We start from the raw sequence: 27809 nt of genomic DNA, 5'->3' as shown, positions 1-27809 counted from the left end.
CAAACCCAAACCTAAACTGATATATATATATATATATATATATATATATATATATATATATATATATATATATATATATGGAGCACAACGTAGTCAGGCGGGCCAGGTCGGTAGCTAACGGGCAAACATTGTACCAGGAGCGAGCGGAAGAGCGGTCAGGAATAGCCGAGGTCAGGACAGGCGGAGTTCATTCAGAGTCAGGATCAAAGCAGGATCAGGCAGGAAGCAGACAGGATACAGGGGCTCATGGGAAACATACACCAAGGCACTGATCACAGGCCTGGTCCTGCTTAAATACACCTCCTGCAATCAGCCTCAGGTGATGGCCTGATTGCAGGAGTGAGATTCTGGCTGCTTGGTACTGCAGCCCACAAGGCAGGTGAGTCCCACCACCATTGGCGAGTCCATTCCTGACATCCCCGTCTGCTCCCAGGAGTAGCGTGGTGACAGGAGGAAGAAGCCGGCCGGCATGTGTAACCTTCTTCCTGACGTCATCACGCCGCCGACACCAACGTCGTGCCTCAACGTGCGTTCCAGACGCCATCTTAGGGAGGTTACACAGCTTCTTCCTCCTGTCACCACGCTACTCCTGGGCGCAGATGCGGATGTCTGATACTGGAACACAGCCGTTCATCATACTTTCCTGGATACTTACCTAATACATGCCTGTTTTACTACTACTACATGTGAGTGTTCCTACATTTGAGATTTATTAAAGTGGTTCTGCTGCACTTAGAGGCACTTCTTTTTAATGCCAAGAGCACATGCCCAGAGTGCTCCTGTCACCGACAGTTACTGGCAGCAAATGGAAAGCTCCCAAACGCTACTTGTTTTCAGGAGTTTTCTGATCACAGCAGTCACATGATCAGAAACCCCGCTCCACCTCCTGGCATCAGAAGCCCCTTAAAGGGCAGGGAAGCACCAGCGCTATGGGGTTATAGAGGAATTTAACTCTGTACATTTTTTTTTATCCTCTTACCTGTACCACTGAGTGATCCACAAAAACATCCTCAACCACCTAGCAAATCCAGCACTGTTTGGTGTAACCCATATGCAGTATGTATACAAACCGGTGACTCCAAACACAATCAGGTGCTAGCTTCGAGGGTATGTCCTGCCCAATACAACCATCTATCAAAAGAGCATGGAAGCACATGGCAAGAGACTGCTTGGTCTATTGTGTAGCAGCTCAGCTTCAGCTTTGTCTCCTCCTAAGCCATACCCATCTAACGCAATTCACCCACTCACTATAATTAAGCCTGTGAGTGGATGAATTGTCTGGTGTAAGCCACTCCTCTGTCTAAGACTGCTGGGTTGTGTGCCATCATCTTCTGTGACATTACGAGGAGGCTGGCGGTCTTTTCTGGGCTCTGTGAGTTGGCCCTCTGGAAGTGCATGCGCAGTGCAGGAATTTTTTTTCCAACAGACAAAGGAAATACCGCTCAGGTAAACGATCAGCATGAAACCAAAACAGGTGCAGACGCTGGCTTGCCACCATGTATACATGCAAATAGCAAGAAGAGTTGGCCGCACACTGGAGGAATGATGGAAAACGTGCAAACGTACAACCATAAATGTGCGTCCGCTCTCACCAACCCTTGTAAAGGTTGGCGAGTTATGGTGAGAACTTAGCTCCCATCGCGGCCATGCACGTTTGGCGAAAAAACTCACCATTAAAAATAAAGAAATTATGGGTGAGCAAGTATTCTAACACATCCAAAATAAATAATTTACTAAGATTTACCAAGTTCTCACCATCACTCGCCAACCTTTACATGTATTGGTGGGAGCGGTCGCACATTTATGGGACCAGGAATCTTTTTAGGTGTTATATCAAAATGTTTTTTCAATACATTGATGATCACATATTCGTTGTGGATAAAGATTTGGGGTACTTACATTCTTTTCTTTCTTATTTGAATAATAATGACAGGAATTTGGACAATCGGACAAGAGAGATTTTCTTTCTGGACGTCCGATTAGCCGGTGAAAAACATAATTGCCACTAGTCTGTACAGGAAACCTCTTTCTGCGAATACTCTCCTGTTGGCCCAATCTGGACATCCCACACATATTAGAAAAGGATTCCTGTTGGACAATTTTTATGTATTTGCCGTATTTGCAGTGGTCAACAGGATTTTGATAAGGAGGCCTCTGTTTTATACCATTTTTTACAGAGGGGATATCCCAGATGGATGTTGGATAGAGCATATTGTATATCCAGTTCTAGACGGAGGGAAGATTTACTAAAAGACAAACTACATGGTGAGAGTGCAAGTAAGACAGATGATAGTGTTAATACAAATAATTGTAATAGAAGGAAACTTAAATTTTCCACCTCATTTAGTTTGGAATTTAATGAGATTGAGCATATTGTCACTTGTTATCTTCCTATCTTATGTGAGGACCAGATGTGTGCAGACATTCTTAAGGATGGTATCAATGTGGTCTCTAAAAGAGCTCCCACCATCTAACCCTGCTCCTGCATTACTCCATGTAGGAATTGATCAATTCCCAAGAGAATCTAGTATTATTATTATTCATATATTAGCTGCCACTAAAACCAATCTCACAAAACTATGGAATTCTACTAAAACTCCCCATTTTACTTCGCTTATAACAGATCTTGATATCCAATGCGATATGGAGAGAAGATCAGCCCTAAACAATTCCTCCTACCATAAATTTAAATTTCATTGGGCTAGATGGCTACGTAACCCGAATTGCTCTGTAAAATACTGATTAATTGAATGTATGTAACTATAAATCACTTACATTAGACTGGTATGCTGCTTTTCCCCTTCTTCCCTGTTACCCTATCCCCCTTCCCCATCCTGACCTCTATTCCTATTTTCGCTCCTTCTTCTGTTCTTCTCTCTATATATCTATGTATAGCTCACACACACAGTTATGGTTCTTTACCCAACTAGCTCTTGGGATAACTTAAATGATGTTGCATATGTCCCCAGCCAAATGGTGGGGAATGTATTTCACATACTTATTTTCCTGTTTTAAAAAAAAAAAAAAAAAAAAAAAAAAACTTGTGTTGAACCGTACTTTGATAACCTGTACTGTACTGTATAAAAATCTTCAATAAAAAAACTATTGAAAATTAAAAGAGCTCCCACCTTAGTTAATTCTCTGTCCTCCAGCTTTTATAGTGCCACACATGTTCAATCTACAATGTGGTTGCACTTTAAAGGTAACTTTCAATGTGGTGCACTCTCTTGTCCATGTTGCACACATATTTTAAAGGGCAATAACTTACATTCTAATGTTAATGATAAAGAATATAGTATCACCTCATTCTTGAATTATAATACTACTTATGTCATCTGTTTCATCACTTGTAAATATTGTTGTGTCCAGTATGTGGGATGCACAACCAGGCGGCTAAGGGATCATTTTTATGAACATCTTTATAATATTGAAAAACACCTTTCTACAAGTGTTGCCCATTGTTTTAATAACTGCCATGCAGGAGATATATCGGCAGCGCAGATACACGTTATTGAAATAATCCAATCATTAAAAAGAGGTGGTGATACTTTTTTGTGTTTGTGTAAAAAAGAGGTTTTCTGGATATTTCATTTGAATACACGTGTCCCTCAGGGTTTGAATCATGAATGGGACCTTGCATATTTCTATGAGTAGTAGTGGAGAATTTGTCCAGTGCTTTCCTTTTGCATTCCGGTGTGTACGTACGTACATGCATCCATGTTTGCATCACATTCTATATCTTATTTTATTATATGTCCTTTACACTAGGTTTATTATATATATGTGGTTGGGTGCATTATGCGTCTGTTATATATACATGTGTATATACATGTACTTGCACAGTTGTGTGTATGTGTTACACTCATGTTGTTCCTACCTAGATGGCAGATTTTTGTCTGTTGGAGTATGTCTTTTTCTCTATAACATGCTCTTATTTTGCCCTATAGGACTCCTCTCTAGGTATCGGGTGTTCTATTTTTGGAGGTAATTTTTTTGACACATATCTGTCTGAATTTGCATGGACTTTATGATTTTACTCTGAATGGACATTTTTGTATTTATGTTTATGTGTATATTTTAACAATTTATGTATGGTATCTTTGTATGTGTGCATTCTTCAGGGAATATCTATTTGCACATTTTTTATGTACTTTTTCATCTTTTACTTTCCCTTTTTTGTTTCCTTTTTTGACATAATGTTTTTATATGCTTTGCAACATTGTATTAGTAGGTGTAGCTCTGGGACTTGGGAATGCTGATTAGGGCAGGTGTTCTTTATTGATCAATGCCTATAAGAGACAGCACTTCTGATTCTCTCTTTGTTATGACTAAGCATGTGATTGTGTGAAAGCGTTAACAGCCATGCCTTTGTCCTGGTGCTTTTTGTGTCATATGGATCAATAAATCATTTGCACATTTTTCATCATTCCTCCGATGTGCAGCCAACCCTTCTTACTATTTGCTCCTATGCAGTGAGACCAAGATTGCCCAAAGCCTCCTAGTATATGTGACATCAGTATCCCAGGGGGCCTCAGGCCAAAAGACAGGTGGGTTTGTTGACATCATTCTCACCTAGGCAGGAAAGTAGGCAGTCCAGTTCTGGATCATACAGAATTCTTCTTTTCTTATTTATAAACAAGATACATGCAATTGTTACACAGTATGACCATATTGCAAAAGAAATCCTTGGATCTAAACTTCCACGTGGACATTTTGATGAGCATTTGTCTACAAGAGACTGACAGAATATCACACACTAGGGGTCAGTTTGTTACTGACATCTACAGCCCTGAAGTCAATCTCTCTTCTGCTTGGACAACATGAAATGTTCTGTAAGGCCCAGTTCACACCATAATTTCTGCCTTTTGGATGGGTTTCTGCATGCGTGGTTTTGATGATTTTTTTCCTCTTTTTTTTTCTTCATCTCAATTCAGAACATGTGAGTTGCAGAGCATTTTTCATGCATTCTGGTGTGTCTTGCCACATTCTAGATGAGTTTCATACAGAAAAAATTAAGCATGTTCTACTTGTGTTGACTGTAATGGAATTTTGCACTGCAAACTAGAACCATTGAAATACTGTGCATGTGTTTTCGATGCAGATTAAAAATGCACTGAACAAAATCTGGTGTGAACTAGCCCTAAAGTGGACCTATGCCCAAACTATGCATGCAAATGCATTTACATATCCTGAAAAAGCAGCAAAAGACAACACACAAGAGTTCATTCGCCTCTGTAGCTATAGGCATTGTGGAGAAATTCTTCTTCAAAGTTCATAATGGAGGCACTGAAATCGTAGTTGTTTTTCTTTTACTTTTTATTGCACCAGAATACTGGCAGCCTGCCAGCTCTCTAATGTAAACACATAGCAGGTGTTTCTAAGCTGTTAAAGTGGTTCTGTAGGCAGAACATTTTTAACCATAATCTATTCCCTGCATTAAGGTAAAAAATGTTCCAGTGGAAGCAACATCTTCTTACCTCCTCTTATACTTACACAAGTCATATCTCAATCCAGTGCTGTGCCTGTCTGCAGCTGGGCTGATCTCTCTCTCCTCATAGGATAAGGAGGCAGCAGTGGGAGCCATTGGCTCCTGCTGCTTTGAATCAAATCCTGTGTACCAGAGAGCTGGAGGTGGAGCTGAGCAAGTCCGCTGATGCGCCCCCATAGTACGGGGCTTTCTATTGTTGTGCACGGCGAATAAGAGGATGCCAGAGCACCGGCAGGGGACCCGGGAAGAGAAGGCTCAGGGACACTCTGTGCAGCACCACAGAGCAAGTAAGTATGAAATGTTAATTTTATTTTTTTTTAAACTGAGCCTTTACAAATGCTTTAAAGAATAATTCCAGGTATGGTATATTTTATATATAGTTGCACTGGTCCACCTTGGATTATGTAACTGTATATATACCATAGCTAGGCAATGCCACTGGTAGCTGGAAATAACTGAAGAAAACACTGCTACTCCAGTGATCTCCATATGCTTTCAGGTCCCATGCGTTTGCATTTTCTGAAAGAATCCTAAGCATTCCCTGATTGGATAAGGTGAAAGGCGTGACATCACCCCCTGGCATTTTCTTTTATTATTTTGATTCCATTTCAATTCAATATTTCAATAAATTGCATTGAAGCAGTCAAATTATTAACCAATTTTTACTTTGAAACCTACCGAATTCTGGTGGTCGATCCAACCTGGAGATAGTAGACTACTTCGTTTCTGGAAATTACTTGTGACTGTATTTGTGGTTCCCAGTAGTTTGAAGGTCAAAATTGAATGAAAATTGGCCAGCATTAGGCTGGAACACTTGGAGGATCGATTATATACTGTAGGTGCCTCTTCCTTGCCATTTTCTGACCACTAATCCAGAGAAGTCAGCTGCAGTTACTAGCACTGACCTGCCCAGGGAATGCAGGTCAACCAGTTCTTTTCAAGAATGTACACTTCTGTGATAAATAGGAACCAGAACCTCACCCTCAGGTTTCAGAGCACAGTGAGGAAGAGGCACCTATGTATCTGCCAAGTGTATGCTGGACCTTCCTTCTTCTGGGAACACTTGGGATTGTCACAGCTGATACACTTTCCTTTTGATCATTCCTACTGCATATCCCTGTGGTGGAGGAGGACAAGTGGTCATCTGGTATATTGGAAGGTCCCCTTCCGTCGGGAGGATCCTAACAGAGTGGATACTCCTCCCAGCAGTTCACAGGAGGCTAATCCATTTCAGGGGCTTGAGGAAGGAAAACACCCAAAAAGCACTTATGACCCAACTAAGCACAGGGGGCAATATATTGCGGTGAGTGAGGTTCTGGAAGGGGAGTACGAGTGACAGCATGGATCACAATTTATCTGCTAAGGTCACCGGCTATATCACCAAGTCACCATTGTATTTAAGTTGTGGAAGGTGTTGTGTAGTACCGGGACTTAATAAAGATGAACTGACACATATATTGAATTTTTGAGCATTGACCTTTTAAGGACATTTTCTAGCACAATTTTACAGTGTGTTGCATTAGTGGAAGGTGTATTGTAGCCCCTCAAGCATTATTTTGGGTTATACACCTATATATTCACATATGATTTATGTTCTTTATCATGTGTTTTTTTTATTCATTATAGAGTACTAGATAGGCATCCCCACTGAGGAGGGAGGTGCATTGTAGCACAATAACCTGTTATTGATATTTACATTTACCTTTTAGAGATGTGACCGCACATTCACTCATTGAGGAGGGAGGTGTATTGTAGCATGTCACACAAACTCAATCACGTCTGTTTTCAGAGTGGGGTTCACATATATATTTATAATGGATATACTGTCAACTGAGTTCCATTTAGATCGCAGTGCAGATGACAGATCTCCCAATCACATTCACATTACCAAACCTACCACACAATGCTTTAAAGTGAATTGCTATATACCTACAATCTTCTGTTAACGTGTAAGCATGTTTTTATTGATTTGAATAAAGAAGTGCATTATGCTCTGAGAGTTTTTCTTTTATGACTCTATCCTGGGATAGAGTTAGGAGCTTTAGGACTAGTTTTCTAGTTGTGTGTGGTTCAGCAGCCATGTACATTAAAGATACCTTCATCTACAGATATTCTCAGAAAGGTTAGTCCTTTTCTTTTTTGCTGTTTATTTGAACCAAAAATACAAAATGTTGCTTTTCCCAATATTTTGACACCAACATAAGAAAGCCATTGTGGCCACACATACAACATACATCTTCTGACGCTCAATCTTCAACAAATGCATTTCTCTGCCAATTTTGGTTGTGCAGCAAGCTCCATTGTCAGAATCAGACATCAGGTTTCCATATATATTGTCCGCCAAAATGCAGCAAGGTCCATAGTAAAATGTACATTTCCATTCTACATTTTTATCTGAAGATCTTTATATGTGTGCTCTGGTCCACAAAGGGCTGATGAACGGGAGAACTCAACAGGAATCACATGTTCTCTGCTCTCCAAGACGGAAAGATAAAACATTTCAAAGACCTGTCATGAGAGAGATATGGGCCTTACCATTGTCTGCCCTTTCCTAAAAATGCTAATTGCCTGGCTTTTATCCTGACCTATTGACTTCACTTTATCAATCACTGACCTAGACGTATGTAGAGCAGAACAGTCAGAGAAAAAGTCAGTTCTCACCTGCACCCAGGGGCGTATTTACCAAGAGGCAATCAAGGCATTTGCCTTGGGTGCCATTTTTCAGGGAGGCGGTGCCGCCTCCCAGAAGAAGGGACACACATGAGGATGGGGACCCGGTGAGGCACTGCATGAGCCCTGCTCCACCACATGGGATCCAAATGAAGCTGCATGCTGCAGGAAGGTGGCAGAGCCTGACTGTCATGCCCGGGGATGTCCATATAACTGGTTGAGCTCCCCCAGGCTTTCCTGATCATGGCTCCAGCAATATCTAGCCTTGCAGGTGAGTGCTGTAAGAACTATCTCTCTCTCTCTCTCTCTCGTGTGCCTAGGGCAGCACAAAACCTAAATACACCACTGCCTGCACCCATTTTCAAGGTCAATAAATAAAAGTATGGAAGACTTAGGTCAGGATCACTGCCAGGAAACCAACAATTTCAGGAGAGGTCAGCATTGGCAGCCCCATATTTCTCTCATTTTGGGTTTACTGTAACCTATTAACAATTATATATTTTCATGGTTATTATTCACATTGTCATCCAGACTGCAGGGGCAAACTGTTGGTGAGACTGATTTTAGGAAATTTGTGCATCTCTAGCAATTGCATCCAGATAGGTCCACTTCAACGGAAGAAAGCCAGGCGCTCCCTTAGCCATTCCTCTGTAAGGTCGCTGGTGTTTCTAATTTCAAATACCTGCAATCAGCATAGCAAGAACATTCTATTTGTTAAAGCATATCTAGACTCAGGAACAAACATTTATGCCAGTCCTTAGATGTGCTGGCTGCATTTGATTTCTTTTTTTTTCACACTTTTTTCTTTTATTTTAACCTGGTAATTCTGCCATTAACTCACTGACAACCGTACTGAACAGTGTTGTCACCCTAGCATAGGGAGTATGTGAGGACTACATAACATTGTGTTGGACTACATAACACCTTCCTCTTCATAGCGGGGATGGTGAATTTTTAGTCCACGTTGATAGCAGGGAACAATGCTAACTGATAACAGTCAAGAAGCAGAGAGTACAGGAAGTTATCAGCTCACAAGATTTCTGGCAGGATGAATAGCTATTTCTTTCTTTTTAGTGAAAAGAAACATTTACCATTGACATGGTTTCTTATAACAGAACAAGAGGGAGAAAATGAGAGAACTTTATTGTTCAAATACATCTTAAAGTGCCTGAAATAAGGGCTTTTTATAACATGTAGGCTATCACATTGGAAGCCTGTTGTTTGTTTTCCTTTAAATCATTTTGTTCCTGCTTAACTCCCTAGTTAGGGGATGCTCTATGTAGTTAGTCCCACCCTCCTCCTTTATACTGTAGCCTACATTCACCAAATCTACTGTATTCTGCTGGAGCTAAACAGTAGGATTTTTTTGACTTATCTGTTATGATCTGCACAGGTTTTTGGATTAAAGCTTTCCACAATATGCAAGATGTCATTTGGATCGAGTCACTGTCTGCTATTAAGTCTGTTAAATTGTATCTGCTACCTATAGTATAGTGTTTTAAGGAGATTGGTCATTTAGGATCTGTTAACGGGGAGAGACTTAATGAAAGTGGTTGTGGTTTGCCCAGATTTGGTCAGATTGGGCAGGGTTTGGTAGACCTGGGGTTGCAAAAAGGCATGTGGAGTTTCAGAGCCATAAACTGGTCCCTTCCTCTTCCAACATTAGTGACAAATAAAAGCTCACACTGAGCATTTTATGGTGTGCTGGTGACACTTATAATGCATTAGATATATTGACAACGATGACATTCATTGATGAGACACTACAGGGGTAGGAGGAGAAGGGGAAAAGGAGTCCCAGGTTTTTGGGGTTTTTTTCTAAACAAAGCTAATAAGGATAGCCTGGAAATTGTGTAAAGAAGCCTCCTGCTGTCTGCATTTGAAAACACAAAATACTGATATGCAATAATATCATATTTACCTCTAAAATTTGTATACTTTAACTGTTTTATTGTATTTTTAAGCTAGACATTAATAAAAAAAAATATATATAAAGTATATACAGTGATTAGCCATAACATTATGACCACTGATAGATAAAGTGAATAACACTGATTATCTGGTTACAATGGTATCTGAAAGTCGGTGGGATATATTGGGCAGCAAGTGAACATGTTGTCACTGAAGTTGATGTGTTGAAAGCAATAAAAATGAGCAAGTGTAAGGATTTGAGGGACTTTGACATGGGCCAAATTGTAATGGCTAGACGACTGGGTCAGAACAACTCCAAAACTACAGCTCTTGTGTGATGTTCCCAGTCTGCAGTGGTCAAGGCCTACCACAGTGGTCCAAGGAAGGAAAACTGGTGAACCAGTGACAGGGTCATGGGTGTCCAAGGCTCATTGATGCATGTGGGGAGCGAAGGCTGGCCCATGTAGTTTGCTCCAATAGAAGAGCTACAGTAGCTCACATTGCTGAAAAAGTTAGGCTACTTTCAAACTGATCCACTGCAAAAACACATAGGCATTTTTACCATGCTTTTGCCACGCTTTCTGAGCATTTTTAAAGGACACGTGACTTATAAACTGCACCAAAGGCACTTACCAGAGGCTTTTTTTAAACGTTTTCAAGCACTTTCCATTGATGTCAATAGGAAGAGGCATTTTTCGGGAGTTTTTTTAACTCACCAAACATGCCCCAAAGATGCTGCAAGCAGGAGGTTTTACATTGCACTGCCAGCACAACGCCTCAGTATGAAAATATACATAGATATATATTCACATACAAAGGAAAGCATTTTTCTTGAGCTTTTCAGGTGCTTTTTATAACACAAAAACGTTTCAAAAACTCCTCAATGTGAAAGTAGCCTAACTGCTGACTTTGATTTGGCGTCAGAACACACACTGCATCGCAATTTGTTGAATACAGACCTGTATAGCTGCAGACCGGTCCATGCTGAAAAATGTCCACAGCCAAAAGTGCCTACAATGGGCACGTGAGCATCAGAATTGGACCACAGAGAAGGTGATTAATTCAGTTATGATTGGAGCAACACAACAATGAGTTTGAGATGTTGACTTGGCCTCCAAACTCTCCACATCTCAATCCAATCGAGCATCTGTGGGATGTTCTTGAAAAACAAGTTCAATCTATGTAGGCCTCACCTCGCAACTTACAGGTCTTAAAGGATCCACTACTGATGGTTTGGTGCCACATACCACAGTAAACTTTAGAGGTCTAGTGGAGTCCATGCCTCTACAGGTTATGGTGGGGGGTCATAATGTTATGGCTGATCGGTGTATACTGCACATTCTCTTTAATTCGTAACTCTTTAATTGTTTGTTTACCTTAGTAAGCTCGGCGGTTTGTACCAGTCTGTTCTTACTTCCTGCGTACATCATCTGCTGCTCAGGCTTACAACCTGTTCACAGGGAAATATAATGTTGACTGTATGGGAATCACAACAGGGTCTTATTCAGTAACAGCACATTATAAAGCTAAAGATTAGAGTGGTAACTTATAGCAACCAGTCAGATTTCCCTTTCCCTAAGGATCACCATACACGTTATATTCTGACAATACAATGTTTGTACAGTCAACTTTAGAGTTACCAATTCTATGTGTAGCACCCCTCTAGTTAGCCAGGGGGAGCTAGCTAGGATTTTACCTACAGGCTGAGTAGCAGCCTGAGATGAGTCAGCCAGGTAACTTTAGGTCAGGGCTAAGGGCTCTGCAGGTCAGTTCTTAATATCTCCCCCTGCTCTAGAAGCTTGAGAAGTTTCTAGAAGGCAGTAGGTAGGGGTGAGGAGGGGGCTGATCTGCATACTCAGGGGACTCTGACCAGTCCCCAAGCAGGACACTTGTCATGGGGCCAGGGCAGCCCTTAAGATTGGGAGAGCCTCATCAGGACGTGGTCAGTGTTGGGTGGAAGATGATGTGAGAAGGCCAGAGTGTGGACCCTGGGAGGGGACCCAGGGTGGGGCCCATCTGCAGGCAGGATCTTGGAAGGAGGATCTCTCAGCCTCAACCAGCCCCTGAGAAAGGACAGCCTGGGAAATATGAAAGAAGTCAGCCCAGCATATTGCCTGAAGGAAGCCACATTTATTATCCTGCAGATTACCTTAGAAGTAATGACAGCATTCATTTTCTTTTCTAGGCTTTCTTTCCTTTATGCTGCTGATCTAACCAATAAGTCTGTTTTTAAACAAAACAAGCTCTCCAGCAAATGTAGCAGAGTGATGAGACAAACCATTGCTAGTGACAGGGGTATTTACAATGATCAGCTCATATTTATTTATATAAAACCTTTATCCCAAAAGAAAAAACAAACTTTGCTGTAACTGCACAGTGAGCTGGAGTTTGCCTTCAATTTGTTAGTGTATCTAAGTCTGCTACTACACCTAACATACCTCTCCCCCGGACTGACAATGCCGCTGTCTACTCTGCCCCTGTGCTCCTTCATTCAGAGTGGGGGCATTCTAATACAGTAGGTGTGCTACTGGCCAGATCACCAGGTGAAAACAGAGAGAAAAATAACTAAAAAATAAAATTAATGCAGGCACTTTTAATCATTGGTAATCTGCAATATATTACATTTCTGGTTTTATGTTTAATACCACTTCAACTAAGCACTTCCAGTTCTGGTCTTATAGAGGTCATAGTATACAGGTAATATGGATGTCCCACCACTGCCCAGATGTGGACACTTACCGGCTGGACTGGAGAAGACCATGCACAGTGGGTATGAGACGCGCCCATCGTCATGCTTGTACTGGTAACTGTATACCAGAAATGTGTCCTCTGGTTAAGGAAGTCAACAAACACAATACAGAGTCATTCTAGGTTCCTAGTCCCGTGTGAGCTCTGATTTGAGCAGCTTTGAGATGCAAAGAAAAGGTTTGTTCTGCTTGGCTATGGTTGCACAGATAATCCCCATAGGTATCTATGAATCAGCCTCCTGCGGCTGGAGACACTTGGAAGACTATCCTATGTGGATCGACTGCAGGCACAGCCCCTGTACCGAAAATTTTATTGTAGGACATACCTAACCAGGGTTCAATGGAACCCTAGGAATCCTCCTGAAGTTTCTAGGGTTTCTTTGAGCAGTGACAAATTAATCTGTCACCTACAATGACCACCAGTGTAAGAGGACACTTCTACATTGACCACTAATGTGAGGGGACACCACATTTTTAATTATCTCTCTGGTTTTTTTTCTTTTATTATTATTCCTTTGTATTTCAAGATATTTTTGCCCTGTGTGTCAAATATGATAGGTAGGCCACATTATTTAAGTTTTCATTTATAATTTTCAATAACCTATTGATCATGCTAATGTGCTGTCAGTTGTATGTATAATTGTTTTTTTAGCAGGAATTCCCCGAGACCTGAAAATCATATCAAGGGTTCCTCAAGGCAAATTGTTAAGAAAGGCTGGTCTAAGCGATCAACAATACAGAGGGTGGAGCCTTTAGAATTGAGGTAGGTGTTTTTAGGTCAAGTGGGTACACTAAAATAAGAGACACTGTCAATTTTACCTTTTAGGGCACCGCTGTGCTTCTGAAACTGTTGGAGCATGGGACTTCATCCCATGTCAATGCTAGGGTTACCACCTGGCCAGTATTTTAATGGCCTGGACAGTAAAACTGGGGCTTGTTGCCAATATTGTTAATAATATAGAGGTCATGAGGCCAATATTTTTCCTGGAAAGATTGCAACCTTAGACAGTGCTTGGGTCTAACAAGCAATTACTAGGTCCAAAGACACATTATGGAGGGAGTGATGTCACCGCGTCGGACACCATTCAACACTGAAGATTCGGTATCGGCTTCAATGGAGGCAAGAGTGGCTGGGGGGTGCTGACAAGGTGAGTATTATAGGATCAGGGTGCCCATTTAGAGAGGCACTATGACAGCTGTCACTTTGCCCTGAATGGAGAAGTTGACAATGGGCTCAATTCACAAAGCAGTATCTACCGCAATAAGAACTGTGGTAACTTACTTAGTTACACTTAGTGTATTTCAAAATTATTTTTGCAATTCACTAAAACAAAACTACTAAAATACGGCATGAGCCATTTTATAAAGTGATGTGACATTTTAGTAGTGAAATTCAGCAGTGTTTTAACAGCGGTGGTAGCCGGCATCCTTAGCAACCAGTAGAAAATAATTGTTAAAGCGGAGTTCCACTCAACCTATCAAAAAATAAAAGTCAGCAGCTACAAAAACTGTAGCTGCTGACTTTTAAAAAACATCCACTTACCTGTCCCTCGGTCCCGTGGTGTGTCCCCCGCAGCTCATCTCACAAGCTGTCCTGTATTCCAGGAGGCTGACATCTTCAGTGTGGGCACCCGGCTGTGATAGCTTGCGGCTTCACAGCCAGGTACCCACTGCACATGCGCGAGTAGTGCTGTGCTTCAGGAATGGTCAGATCACCTAAATATCGCATGCAATCTGCTTCAGTGAATTGAGCCCAGAATCTCTTTAACAAAAGATCTGTGGGGATGCAATTTTGTCGCTTGGTTGCTAGGCGACTGCCCTTTTCATCTTTTGTGTCAGCTTCAGCAGCTTGTCAGGTTATGCAATGGATCTGATAGTGATCATAGCATACTACTGATTTGTAGCTACATAAAGAAGCATTGAGGCCAGCTACAGCATCAATTTTATACCACCTAAAAAAAAAAAATTGCCATTAAAAATATACAGGATTTATAAAGCATTGACAGATTAGGCAGCACTTTACAGACTGGAGAGAGACAGTACAGTTACAATACAATTCAATACAAGAGGAATCAGCGGGCTCTGCTCCTTAGAGCTTACAATCTAAAAGGAAGGGTCAACTGATACAGAACAAAAAAGTAATAACTGTGAGCAGATGGAAGAAGTAAAAGTTCAGTTTGAACCCTCATGCACACTGAGTGTACGTGTATTGATAACGCTGGTAACGTTAGCAGTGTAAAGTCACGTTAAAAATGTGAGGTTTTTAGCATTTAGCTGTGTTTTGCCGTGATTAGCGACGTTTTTCTGCGTTTGTGTTTTTTTACTAAAAAAAATTCTTTGGTCAGAAAAAGTCCAAAGACACCAGTTTGCGGCATTTTACCGCATTTTTTCAGTGTTAGAGCATTTTTACAGATAAAAAACTCCTCTAGAAACCCACTAGTCCTGGGTTTTTTTTCCAGCCAAAAAACATTGATTACAGCCTATGTGTGCATGGACACATAGGATAACATGCTGGGGGGTCTACTGGCTGTAGAAAAAAACATCAAAACAGCTGCTGTAAAAATGTCCCATGTGCACGAAGTCTGATAGTTAAAGGCAGGACAGGCCTCTCTGAAGAGATGGGTTTTCAGGGATCCCCTAGAGGTGGATTGAGTTGGAGATAGCTGGACAGATTGAAGTAACGAGTTCCAGATGGTGGGAGAGGCTGTGGAGAAGTCTTGGAGGCGCGCATGAGAGAAGGTAACAAGGGAGCTGGAGTGCAGGTAGGAGGAGCAAAGAGAATGATTAACCACTTGCCGGTCACCCCACAGCAGTTTTACTGCTACAGGTGGCCGCTGTGTGCAAAATCACACATATATATATATATATAAACCGCTGAGAAAACCTGTATTTTATATATATATATATATATATATATATATATACACACACATACACATATACATATATACATACATATACACACACACACACACACATATACACACACACACATACATACATACAGTTGTGTCCAAAATTATTCAACCCCCAATGCTGTAAAGGGGTTTAGGGACTATAGTGTACATTTGGAATTGTATTCAGAATCAAATCCTACAAGGACGTTGTAACTACCCAAATGCAACTAAAATGACATCAATTGTTTATGTAATACAGTAGTAAATGGTTCTTATGTGGTTTCTTCATTGCCACAATTATTCAACCCCTTAAAGACTACCACTCTGAAGAACAGAGGTTCATACAGGTGCTTTCCATCAGGTATTGAAAACACCTGTGGATGTCACCGAGCAGCAATCAAGCATAATAAGCACCAATTAAGCAGCTTTAAAATGACTGTGATACTCAGCTCCTTCTAGACATTTACTGGTGTGGTTACAAACATGGTGAAGGCAAGAGAATGGTCCAGGAAGACAAGAGAAGAGGTGATTTCTCTTCACAGGAAGGGCAATGGCTATAAGAAGATTGCAAAGATGTTAAACATACCAAGAGACACCTTAGGAAGCATCATTCGCAAATTCAAGGCAAAGGGCACTGTTGAAACGCTACCTGGTCGTGGCAGAAAGAAGATGCTGACTTCGACTGCTGTGCGCTACCTGAAGCGTAGAGTGGAGAGAAGTCCCCGTGTGACTGCTGAGGAACTGAGAAAAGATTTGTCAGATGTGGGTACAGAAGTTTCAGCCCAGACAATAAGACGCACACTGCGTAATGAAGGCCTCCGTGCCAGAACTCCCAGGCGTACCCCCTTGCTGTCTCCAAAGAATAAGAAGAGTCGACTGCAGTATGCCAAAAGCCATGTGGACAAACCACAAAAGTTGTGGGATAGTGTTCTGTGGACTGATGAAACAAAATTAGAACTGTTTGGGCCCATGGATCAACGCTATGTTTGGAGGAGGAAGAACAAGGCCTATGATGAAAAGAACACCTTGCCTACTGTGAAGCATGGTGGAGGGTCAATCATGCTTTGGGGCTGTTTTGCTTCTGCAGGTACAGGGAAGCTTCAGCGTGTGCAAGGTACCATGAATTCTCTTCAGTACCAGGAGATATTGGATGGAAACGTGATGCAGTCCGTCACACACCTGAGGCTTGGGAGACGTTGGACCTTTCAACAGGACAATGATCCCAAGCATACCTCCAAGTCCACTAGAGCATGGTTGCAGAGGAAAGGCTGGAACATTTTGGAGTGGCCATCGCAGTCACCAGACTTAAATCCGATTGAGAACCTCTGGTGGGACTTAAAGAAAGCAGTTGCAGTGCGCAAGCCTAAGAATGTGACTGAACTGGAGGCCTTTGCCCATGAAGAATGGGCGAAGATACCCGTAGATCGCTGCAAGACACTTGTGTCAAGCTATGCTTCACGTTTAAAAGCTGTTATAACTGTAAAAGGATGCTGTACTAAGTACTAAGATTGAATGTCACTTGGGGGTTGAATAAAACTGATAATGCTGTGAGCACAGAAAAGACATTTGTGGTTATTTCATTATAACTGTTATGTTATATTTGTCTGACCTACAAGTGCCTCTTTAATGTAAATGTAAGCAAGATGACTGAATGATCAAAAGCAATGTCAAACTGGCCAAAACACTCAATTTCAGTGGGGGTTGAATAATTTTGGACACAACTGTACATACACACAAGATTTTGCACTTCTGCATTGCAGGCACGTGTGTATTGCAGCACACCGCTTTTGCTGTGATTTGTCAGCAGAAGCTGATCAGCGGGTACTGAGCAGTGGATGTCCACTGGCACTAGCCGATCGTCAAGTAGACCGACAAGGACTCAGCTCTGCCTATGTAAACAAGGCACAGTTCTGTCCTGTATGGTTACACATGGGGTAAAGGGACCAAGACAGTGGGTGTAGGAACATAAAGAAAATTTACTCAATGGTATACCATGTGTTGAAGGTAGAGGTCAGATCAAAGACCAGTTGTCCTATAACCATATATAATATAGGTGGAGGGCGCCTAAAAAATTAATTGACTTCTGCAAAAAAAGATTTACTGGTCCATATCAGTCCGGGTAAATATGTCCCATAAGATGACCAGTATGGGGCACCATCTGCTCCACAGACCTACAGTACCATAGTGACTAAGTTCATAAACAGCAATCAGTATGAATAAATAATCGACTTCTCACCAACTCTTTAGTGTTCACTGAGCTTAATTCCCGCAAGTCACAAGTAATTTTGGGACATTACCACTGGATGGAGTCAAAGTGCTTTCCATATATGCTGTACAGTATCAGCGGTGGTATAAGTCCGGTCCTCTGTAATCAGTGTACCTGGAGATGCTGGACGCCCAGACCTGTGATGGAGGACGGACGAGACAGCCGCAGAACGCGGTGACATCACGCACAGGGTGTGGGTGAGGAGCTGCAATCCGACATGTTTCGCCCAATGGGCCCTGAAGAAACCTAAGCCTATTGGGCGAAACACTGGCTAGGCACACATTTACCCTTTAATCTTTAACCCTTTCCCTACCAGTGTTATTAGTACAGTGACGGTGTTTATTTTTATCACTGATCACTGTATTAGTGTCACTGGTTCCCACAAAGTGTCAGTTAGTAAGAAATTTGATTTTTTTTTTCTTTTAATTGGATGTTTTATAGCAGAAAGAAAAAAAAACATTTTTTATTTTTTTCCAAATTTTTGGTATTTTTTTGTTTATAGCACAAAAAATTTTTAAAAAAACAGTGGTGATCAAATACCACTAAAAGGAAGCTCTATTTGTGGGAAAAAAATGACATAACTTTTATTTGGGTGCAGTGTTGCATGACCGCGCAATTGTCAGTTAAAGTAATGCAATGGCGTATCTCAAAAAATAGCTTGGTAAGGAAGGGGCCAAGTTCTGGGAGGGCGTCATATGATGTTCTCCCACAAAACGCCCTCCCGCATGCCCCCGGCGATCTCTGTGATCATAGTGTCTACGGACACAGCTGACCATGTGATGAGGTAAAAGGCTAATCACAGCGGCCTTTTACCACGTGGTCAACTGTGTCCAATGACACAGCAGATCACAGAGTAAATACAGTTGCCAGTTATCAGCAGGACTTTCCTCACGCTGTCACAGCATTAGGAAAGTACTGCCGATAATCGGCAGCTGTCAGAGGAGATTGACACTGATCATCAGGGCACGAATGATCAGTGCCTTGATGATCAGTGCCCTGCAGTGCCGCCCACCAGTGCCCAGTAGTGCCTCCCATCAGTGCTCAGTAGTGCCCCCCAGCAGTGCCTCCCATCAGTGCCGCTTATCAGTGCCATCAGTCAGGGCTGTCAGTCAGGGCCTTCATTCAGGGCCTCCCGTCAGTGTTGCCCATCAGTGCTGCCTATCAGTGCAGCATCATCAGTGCCTCATTAATGCCCACCAGTTGCGCCTCATCAGTGCAGCCTATCAGTGCTGCTTACCCGTGCCTCCTCATCAGTGCTGCCTATCAGTGCAACCTCATCAACGTACATCAGTGAAGGAGAAAAATTACCTGTTGCAATTTTTTTGTTTATAGCGTAAAAAATAAAACACCCAGTGGCGATTAAATACCACCAAAAGAAAGCTGTATTTGTGTGAAAAAAATGATAAAAATGTCATATGGATACAATGTTGCATGACCGCGCAATTGTCATTCAAAGTGTGACAGAGCTGAAAATTGGCCTGGGCAGGAAGGGGGTAGAAGTGCCCGGTAAGTAAGTGGTTAAGGAAAGTTTGAGCTGCTACAAAGTTGCTGGTGTGACATAGCTTAGGGCTTTTTCACACAGGCATTGAATTCTAATGCAGCCTTAAAGTGTTTTAACGCACCTATAGAGTTAATGAGTGGTTTGGATGTGTTGCACAGGCATTCATGCTGCATCAAGCAACACTCCTCAAACACCCTGTGAGATCTGTTTTTTTATTTTGTACAAGATTTAAATATGAAAATGATCACTTATGATGCTTTGCAACCACACCTTAAACGTACTGTAAACGCCACAGGTACATTTACAGTGCGTTGATGGTGCTCTTGTGGTGCGTTTCAAAAGAAGTGAATGGAGGCAGTTGCAAAGTGTCAATGCCTGCCAAACCCTGCAGGCAGCATTATTTTTGCCTCCCTGTAACACAAGGCAATGCTAATGCTTCAGTGTGAACACCTGCATCTGCTCCCTCTTTTAATAACTTTGAGTGGCATTGATAGGCGTTAAAAACATGACTCAACTGTCTATGTTCAACTCCTGTGTGAAAGAGCCGTAAGGACATACAGTACAATCTTATTAGGGCAAAGATGATGTTATACAGGGGACTTGGCTTCCTGATACTTTGAGGGGGTGCACGGTCACTTCGCAACCAGAACTGAACTGGTAGCAGTGGCGTCCCTAGGTGGGGTGCGCGCCACACGAGGTTACACCGGACCCTCTCCATGAAAAGGAAAGTTTAAAGTAAATCAACGATCCCCGCAAGATGGATCAGATCTGCAGATTGAGCATAATGGATTGGAGTCCGATCCATTAAGTTCCCCAATCCGCAGATCCGATCCATCCTGCGGGGATCGTCGGCTTGCAACCTATACGGGGTTAACTGATCTAGGTAAGGCTGTGCAAGATCCGGGACTTGTCTGTAACCAGGAAATGCGGCCGCGATAGCAGGAACCTCCTTCATCTGACATCACTTCTCGAGCATGTGCAGACTGGACTGGTGTTGAAAGATCAGTTAACTCCGTATAGGTTGCAAGTTGACGATCCCCGCAAGATGGATCGGATCTGCAGATTGGGGAGCATAATGGATCGGACTCCGATCCATTATGCTCAATCCGCAGATCCAATCCATCCTGCAGGGATCATCGGAGGGGGTGACTCCAAGTGTTACTGCACCGGGTGACACCAACCCTAAGGACACCACTGACAGGTAGGTAGTCCTTTGGACCACTTTACCAGGTCATGTTAAATAGTTAGTCTGGCTGAAAAAAGAAAAAAGTCGATCCAGTTAAACCAATAAAAAAAAAAGTTATAATCCTATACCCACGGTTGATCCAGAGGAAGGCAAAAAAAACCCAGCAAAGCATGATCCAATTTTCTCCTGCAGGGAAAAAAATTATTTCCCGATCCCCCGAGAGACAATCGGATATTCCCTGGATAAACTTTACCTATAAATGTTAGTATCCAGTTATATTCTGTGTATCTAAGAAAGAATCCAGGTCTTTGTTAAAGCAATCCACTGAGCTGGCCAGAACCAACTCTTGAGGGAGTCTATTCCACATTTTCACAGCTCTCACTGTGAAGAAACCTTTCCGTGTTTGGAGATTACATTTATTTTCCTCCAGACGTAAAGAGTGCCCCCTTGTCCTCTGTGATGACCTCAGGGTGAATAGCTCTACACCGAGTTCACTATATGAACCACTGATGTATTTATACATGTTGATCATATCCCCCCTTAATCTCCTCTTCTCAAGAGAGAATAAATTCAGTTCCTCTAATCTTTCCTCAAAGCTGAGCTCCTCCATGCTACCTTCCCAAGAGCCCTACCTTGGAGGATTGAATCAACAGCATTCTCAAATTCTAATATGCGCAAAGATATTTGCTCATCCCTACTTATAAAAAGCCACTGACTAATACATGCATAGCTACTACAGGTAACATGTCTGGTAAGGATATCTTGGCTGACGTTCTGGTAGTTCATTCTGTAGGTCATCAGGGGAAATATCCTGAAATAGAAATACATATTTCAGAGTAATGAAATTATCAGTAATTGCTGCACACTAGTTCTTCTGCTAGACCAATGATACTGAGGTATTGAATTACTAAAGTAAGAGAATTCTAACTCACACCTGTGAATGTGTTTACTTTGAATACCCATCATGTGCAGAGGAATTTAAAAGAATAGGATTTTCCCTTGCACATGATTGAATGATCGAAGTGTACGATGCTTCACTGAGCTACGTGAACATTGCCTCCTTTACTAAGTCTAGCCATCAAACCTTGTTATCAAAGCCTATCATGCATGTTACAGTTGGCCAGCTAAAGAGAAAATATGTATGTGGTGTATGCATTCGCTCAAATAGAAGGGAATACAAAGCCCAAGGAGGCAAAAAGAAGTAGGTAAATACATCAATCTATCCTCTATGCATATCGTAAACCACTTCATCAAGGGCATGGGCTTGCTTGTTGACTTACCTCTTTGACTGGTTAAGGGTAGCTTGAAGACTTCTTAGTAAGGTAAATAAAAAAATCAAGACATACATAAAGAGGGGGGGTTGGGGGAGTTGATCCCAGTGTTGGATTTTCATTTTTCATTCAGATGTGTAACACACCAAGCATTGGGGGGAAATTTGCCCAATTAGGCTGCAAACAACAATAAAAATATCGAAGACATCTAATCTTATGCTCTCACCAGATTCATCCAATAATCAAGAGTTGTACCAAATAAATCCTCCTCTCTTCCAATCCTCTTCTGTCTATTCTTCTGCTTTTGCTCTTAGTAGAAAAAAACACATATACTGTATATAGTATGTCTTACACATGTGAAATGTGCTCAAACTCTCAAAATATGATGTACTCCCATAAATGAACGCGGGACACCCTGGCAGCGGAACTGGACTTACTTGCCTCTTCGGAGGCTGAAAGGGCCTTGCGTTGGACCAAACATAAATTTTATACCTGTGCTAATAAACCGGGTCCGATGCTGGCTAAGAAACTCAATTCTGTGGGGAAATCCCATAAACCGGTCTGGTTGTAGCTCCCTTCAGGGGGCTGCACCTCCAATCCCCAGCAAGTCGTTTCACAGACTTCCTTTCACACTTCTTTGTCAAACCAGATCCCTTTCCTGTAGCTCAGGCGAAAGTATTCTTTCAAAATCTAAAACTCTCTGGATTGTCTGAAGCAGCGTAGGTGGCCCTTAATGCAGGTGTAACTCTATTAGAAGTACTTCAAGCTATCAAATCTTGACAGTGCACCGCAGCCCCGGATTTTCTGCCCTCTCCAGATGTGCTTAGAGCTCATATCTCAATGATTCCTAGGACAACGGAAGACGTACAGGAAGAGTGGTCAGGAATAGCCGAGGTCAGGACAAGCGGAGTTCCTTCAGAGTCAGGATCAAAGCAGAGTCAGGATCAGGCAGGAAGCAGACAGAATGCAGGTACAGGGGCTCATGGGAAACATACACCAAGGCACTGACTGCAGGTCTGGCCATTCCTTAAATACACCTCCTGCAATCAGCCTCAGGTGATGGTGCTGGCCAGCCCTGGTACTGCAGCCCACACGGCAGATGAGTCCCACCAGTAATGGTGAGTCCATTCCTGACAGTACCCCCCCCCTCAAGGAGCGGCCTCAGGATGCTCCAAAACAGTCCTTAGTGGCTGGCTGGCTGGCTTGGTTTCCTGCTGGTAGTCTTCTCCTTGTGTAGGAGCAGCCAGGAAGGCAGGTTACTTGACACAGGATCTCCAGGAGCAGGCTGGGAATCAGTTATTGGCCAGTTTAGCTAGACATCAGGGGCTGGCACATCAAGCTGGGCAGCGAGCGGAGGCACATCAGGCTGGGCAGCGGACAGAGGCACATCAGGCTGGGCAGCGGACAGAGGCACATCAGGCTGGGCAGCGGACAGAGGCACATCAGGCTGGGCAGCGGACAGAGGCACATCAGGCTGGGCAGCGGACAGAGGCACATCAGGCTGGGCAGCGGACAGAGGCACATCAGGCTGGGCAGCGGACAGAGGCACATCAGGCTGGGCAGCGGACAGAGGCACATCAGGCTGGGCAGCGGACAGAGGCACATCAGGCTGGGCAGCGGACAGAGGCACATCAGGCTGGGCAGCGGACAGAGGCACATCAGGCTGGGCAGCGGACAGAGGCACATCAAGCGAGGCAGCAGGCACCGGCCCATCAGGCGAGGCAGCAGGCACCGGCCCATCAGGCGAGGCAGCAGGCACCGGCCCATCAGGCGAGGCAGCAGGCACTGGGCCATCTAGCAGAACAGCGGGCACCGAGTCATCTGACACAACAGCGGGCACCGAGTCATCTGGCACGACAGCGGGCACCGAGTCATCTGGCACGACAGCGGGCACCGAGTCATCTGGCACGACAGCCTGACCCCCACCTCTTTGTTTGCTGCAAATTATTATCCATTGCTTTGCTGTGTCCTCCCTTATGCAGTCTTGGTAATTCCCTCACCTGTCCTGGATAAGACGGGTTAATTTGGTGAAAATTACTATCTTTCCTAAATTGTTGTATTTTTTTCGCACCCTCCCAGTGCAGGTTCTTCCTCATTTTCTCCGGTTGATTCAGGCGAGGATTATGCAATTTATCTGGGCTGACAGATGTCCCAGAGAAACACGCTTTTTGCCCATAGACTGCAGGGATATCTTGGGGCACCTAATGTGTAGTAAAGTATTACCAGGTGAGCCAGATTGCCCCCCCCCCCGTATATGTTACACGCTTCCTCTGATGTCCCTTCTCTGGGTCCTTTTGTAACTACCTAACTGTGCCCCCATTGTGACATCGACGTGTTTATGGCTCTCCCTGCCCAACGCCCGAGGAAATTGAGTCCCATTCTGCTCCATGGCCTATAAGTGTGGGATTCGGTACTCTATTCTAGTGGATTGATGTCACCCTTTCTACCCTTGCTCCCCATTGTCAACAATCCTCTTTTTCCACCGGGTTTGGATCAGCCAAGGGCGTTCTCTTGGTGAGCAGCCAATGGTTTTTCACAGGTGCGACACTTTTTGACCTCCGGATCCTTCCCCACCAGAAACTCTCTTCGGGAATCACGGGCTGTCCCTCAGGCAGAATTTTTCCATTACCTTCAATAGCGGCACTAGTTGACCTCACTGCATGGCACTACCGCCTTTTTATATCAGAAATCTGCCTTTGAACAGTCTTGCCAACAGCGTCTGGGCGCCTCGGGTCTTGTTTCCCTACTTTATGCATTCTTGAATAGGTGCTCAATGCGTACTTCTCTATCATATGTTGCCCATTGGGAGCGTGACTTGGGGGCGGTCGTGGATCTGGAGGACTGGAATAAGGCCTGGTCATTTATAGCTGAATGTTCATTTAATACAGCCACACTGGAGGTGGCATACAAAGTAGTGTTTGTATTCGGTCCAGCTCATATCGCTGCTTTCAAGGTTACAGCCATTGTGGAGATGTGTTGCATATATGGTGGTCTTGCCCAAGACTGGTTAGTTTTTGGTCTCATGTATTTGGCCTTCTTTACACCTTTTTCCATCTCTCCATACACCAGGAGGTTCGGTATGCTTTGCTTCGTTGTCCCATACTGGGTCTGTTTGCTCAACAGCAGAAGTTGGCTTCCTATTTGTTTTTGTTGGCCACTAGAACAATTGCTCGGGCCTGAAAAGGCCCGTCTGTCTCTTCAGGGGGTGCAGGACCATATGACCACTCTGATGCTCAATGAACAGATGTTGAATATCCGTAATGACTCGCAATGGAAATTTTTTAAAATATGGGAGACGTGGTTGACATATGCTTTTCCCACGCTCCCCCCGGCTAGCCTGGGTTTATGATGCTTTACGATATTGGCGTTCCAGGCTCTTCAGTATCGGAATTCATGTAAGCATATACAAGTGGTCAGCAAGCCACGGCTCGCGAGCCACATGCGGCTCTTTGCACACTTTAATGCGGCTCTTCTGTGTGCCAGGCGCCCGCTCCCCTCCCTCCTCTCGGGCGGCCGTTCCAAAAGTCAGGACTCTGCAGCTAGCCCAGCAATGGGCAAACTACGGCCCGGCGGACCTTTTAATCCGGCCCGCGGAGCATGGCAAACATTGGCTGTCAGGATGTAGGCGGGGCAGCGTGACGAACTCCTCTCCTCTCACAGTCCGCCCTGAAGACCGGAACGGCACGGGAACACGGCGAGAGGAACACGCGGAGCAAAGGTAAGTGAATTGACACAATATGGGGAATGAATTACTATAGGGGGGATGAATTACTATAGGGGGGATGAATTACTATGGGGGATGAATTACTATATGGGGGATGAATTACTATATGGGGGATGAATTACTATATGGGGGATGAATTACTATGGGGGATGAATTACTATATGGGGGATGAATTACTATATGGGGGATGAATTACTATGGGGGATGAATTACTATATGGGGGATGTATTTTCAGTTTTAAAAATGTGGCTCTCAAAATAAATTTCAATCGTGGTTTTGGCGAGATTTGGCTCAGTTGAAAAAAAAGGTTGCCCACCACTGGCATATACTCTTCAATAAAGAAGAGGTTTTTTTTGTACGGCCTCATTATGCATTTTTTTTTTAATACACATATTAGGAGCACGGAGGTTACAAGAAATGGAAGAGGAGGATTTCACTGATGCACAGATTATTAAGAAGGTGTATTTGTAATATAGAGAGGGTAAGGTGCATGACCTTATGGGGTATGGTGAAGAACTGTTGGTGGTGTGATATTCATGGTCATGGACACATGGTGGAATAATGGAGAAGACACTGGTATAGATGTTTTGCATGACAGTAATAAGGGAGGATAAGAGTATATATTATTGATGGTGATTGGGAAGAGCACAATATTTGGAATACATCATATTTTGAGAGTTTGAGCACATTTCACATGTGTAGGACATACTACACTATATTTGTTTTTTTTTCTATTTGGGAGCACAAGCAGAAGAGTAGACAGAAGAGGATTGGAGGAGATGAAGATTTATTTGATACAACGCTTGATTATAGGGTGAATCTGGTGAGAGCATAAGAGGATTAGATGTCTTGAATTGATTTTGAGGACTGATATTTCGCTGATTTGATAGTGACTGTGCTTCTGCCCAGGGGGGCAGTTATATTTCTAGCTGCAAAATTGGCATTTGACCCTTGGATCTTAGTAGCATGTAGAGCAAAAAATAAAAATATGACAGAGGTAACATTTTCCTATCCTGTCTGTAGTAAGAAAAGGAGCTGTCTACAGTACTGCTTTATTCCAATTAATAAAACTGCACAAAATAAACTTGTAAAAGTGGGAAAGTCAAATCAAAACTACTTAAGTGCAAACCTGGGCTTTGTGTGTGCACTCATTAGTGCCCCTTTACCATCAAAACATATATTTCTTTCATTGCCCACCACTCTGTTCATCTGCTGAAAATGAGGATAGAAAGCCCTGTGCAAATGTGATTTCATTAGGGCTAACCTAAAAAGCATCTGGGTTGCCACTCAGGGCCACGTATCCAAGTCCAGTAGACTCCACTGTGGGTGCCGGTTCAGTGTGAAGAGCCAGTCCCACCTCTATGTACTCAGATAGGAGAAAAGAAAGTCCCTATTCTTTAACACCAAACTCATTGGTCATGCAAGTAATAGCAGCCTCAGCCTAGCTCCATCCAGGCTGCGCCCCAATGCGTTTCATCACATCTACTGGGCTTAGTCATAGAGGGGTGAAACGCATCGATGTGCATGGCCTGGGCAGAGCTAGTCTGAGGCTGCTATCACTTGCATGGTGGTCGGGTTTGTTTGGTGTGCAGCAATCAAGTATTTCTATTCTCCTGTCTGAGTTCATTATGGCTCAGTTTAAATAACATTATTGCTCTCCTGAAAATCAATCTGTTTACAGATTGCTTTTCATTAGGTGTTTAACAGACAGCAAGGATTTGATATGATGCATCCTCACCTCTGGTTTTAAAGTGTTAATAAACCCGTGACCCTGTATTTACTATATCTGATCTCCCATAGTACACAGAACTTGGAAATGTAATTATTTTTAGTAAATATTAACTGCTAAATATTCTCATCAGCAGTTAGAGCAGTCTTGTGACTTCTATCAGTGTCCAGCAGAGCACTGGTTAAAGCTTGTACAAGGAGTTTTCATTCTCCCCTGACTGTCCTATGAGGCAACATAACCCCTGACCCTCTGTCTGGACAGTGCTGATTGGCGCTGTGCTGATCACATGCACTCTCCCAAGAAAAAAAAACCTCTCTAGCAATACACACTAAATTGAGCATGTGCAGAGTGACTCCACAGGATATGTCTTATCAGGAGATAAGAGGGGGACACTGGAAGAAGGGGAGGATCAGAGAATA

The 27809-nt window shown here is 43.1% G+C and overlaps 1 protein-coding gene across 1 annotated transcript in view; it reads right to left on the bottom strand.

Moving 5' to 3' along the window:
- Nucleotides 1-7615: 7615 nt before the first annotated feature.
- GMFG (glia maturation factor gamma) overlaps nt 7616-27809 on the bottom strand; it is a 45457-nt gene continuing 25263 nt past the window's right edge. Inside the window, exons 4-7 of the mRNA XM_089679804.1 lie at nt 21428-21477; nt 12809-12891; nt 11446-11519; nt 7616-8840 (exon numbers count right to left, since the gene is read on the bottom strand). Of these exons, the coding sequence (XP_089535930.1) occupies nt 8769-8840; nt 11446-11519; nt 12809-12891; nt 21428-21477 (279 nt within the window). The 3' untranslated portion in view covers nt 7616-8768. The remainder of the gene's footprint in view (nt 8841-11445; nt 11520-12808; nt 12892-21427; nt 21478-27809) is intronic.

This window comes from Staurois parvus, unplaced genomic scaffold (genome assembly GCF_062004578.1).
Source record: "Staurois parvus isolate SC_StPar_1 unplaced genomic scaffold, SC_StPar_1.0 ptg000232l, whole genome shotgun sequence".
In the NCBI taxonomy this organism is placed as follows: domain Eukaryota; kingdom Metazoa; phylum Chordata; class Amphibia; order Anura; family Ranidae; genus Staurois; species Staurois parvus.
This window is presented reverse-complemented; position numbering and strand designations above follow the sequence as displayed.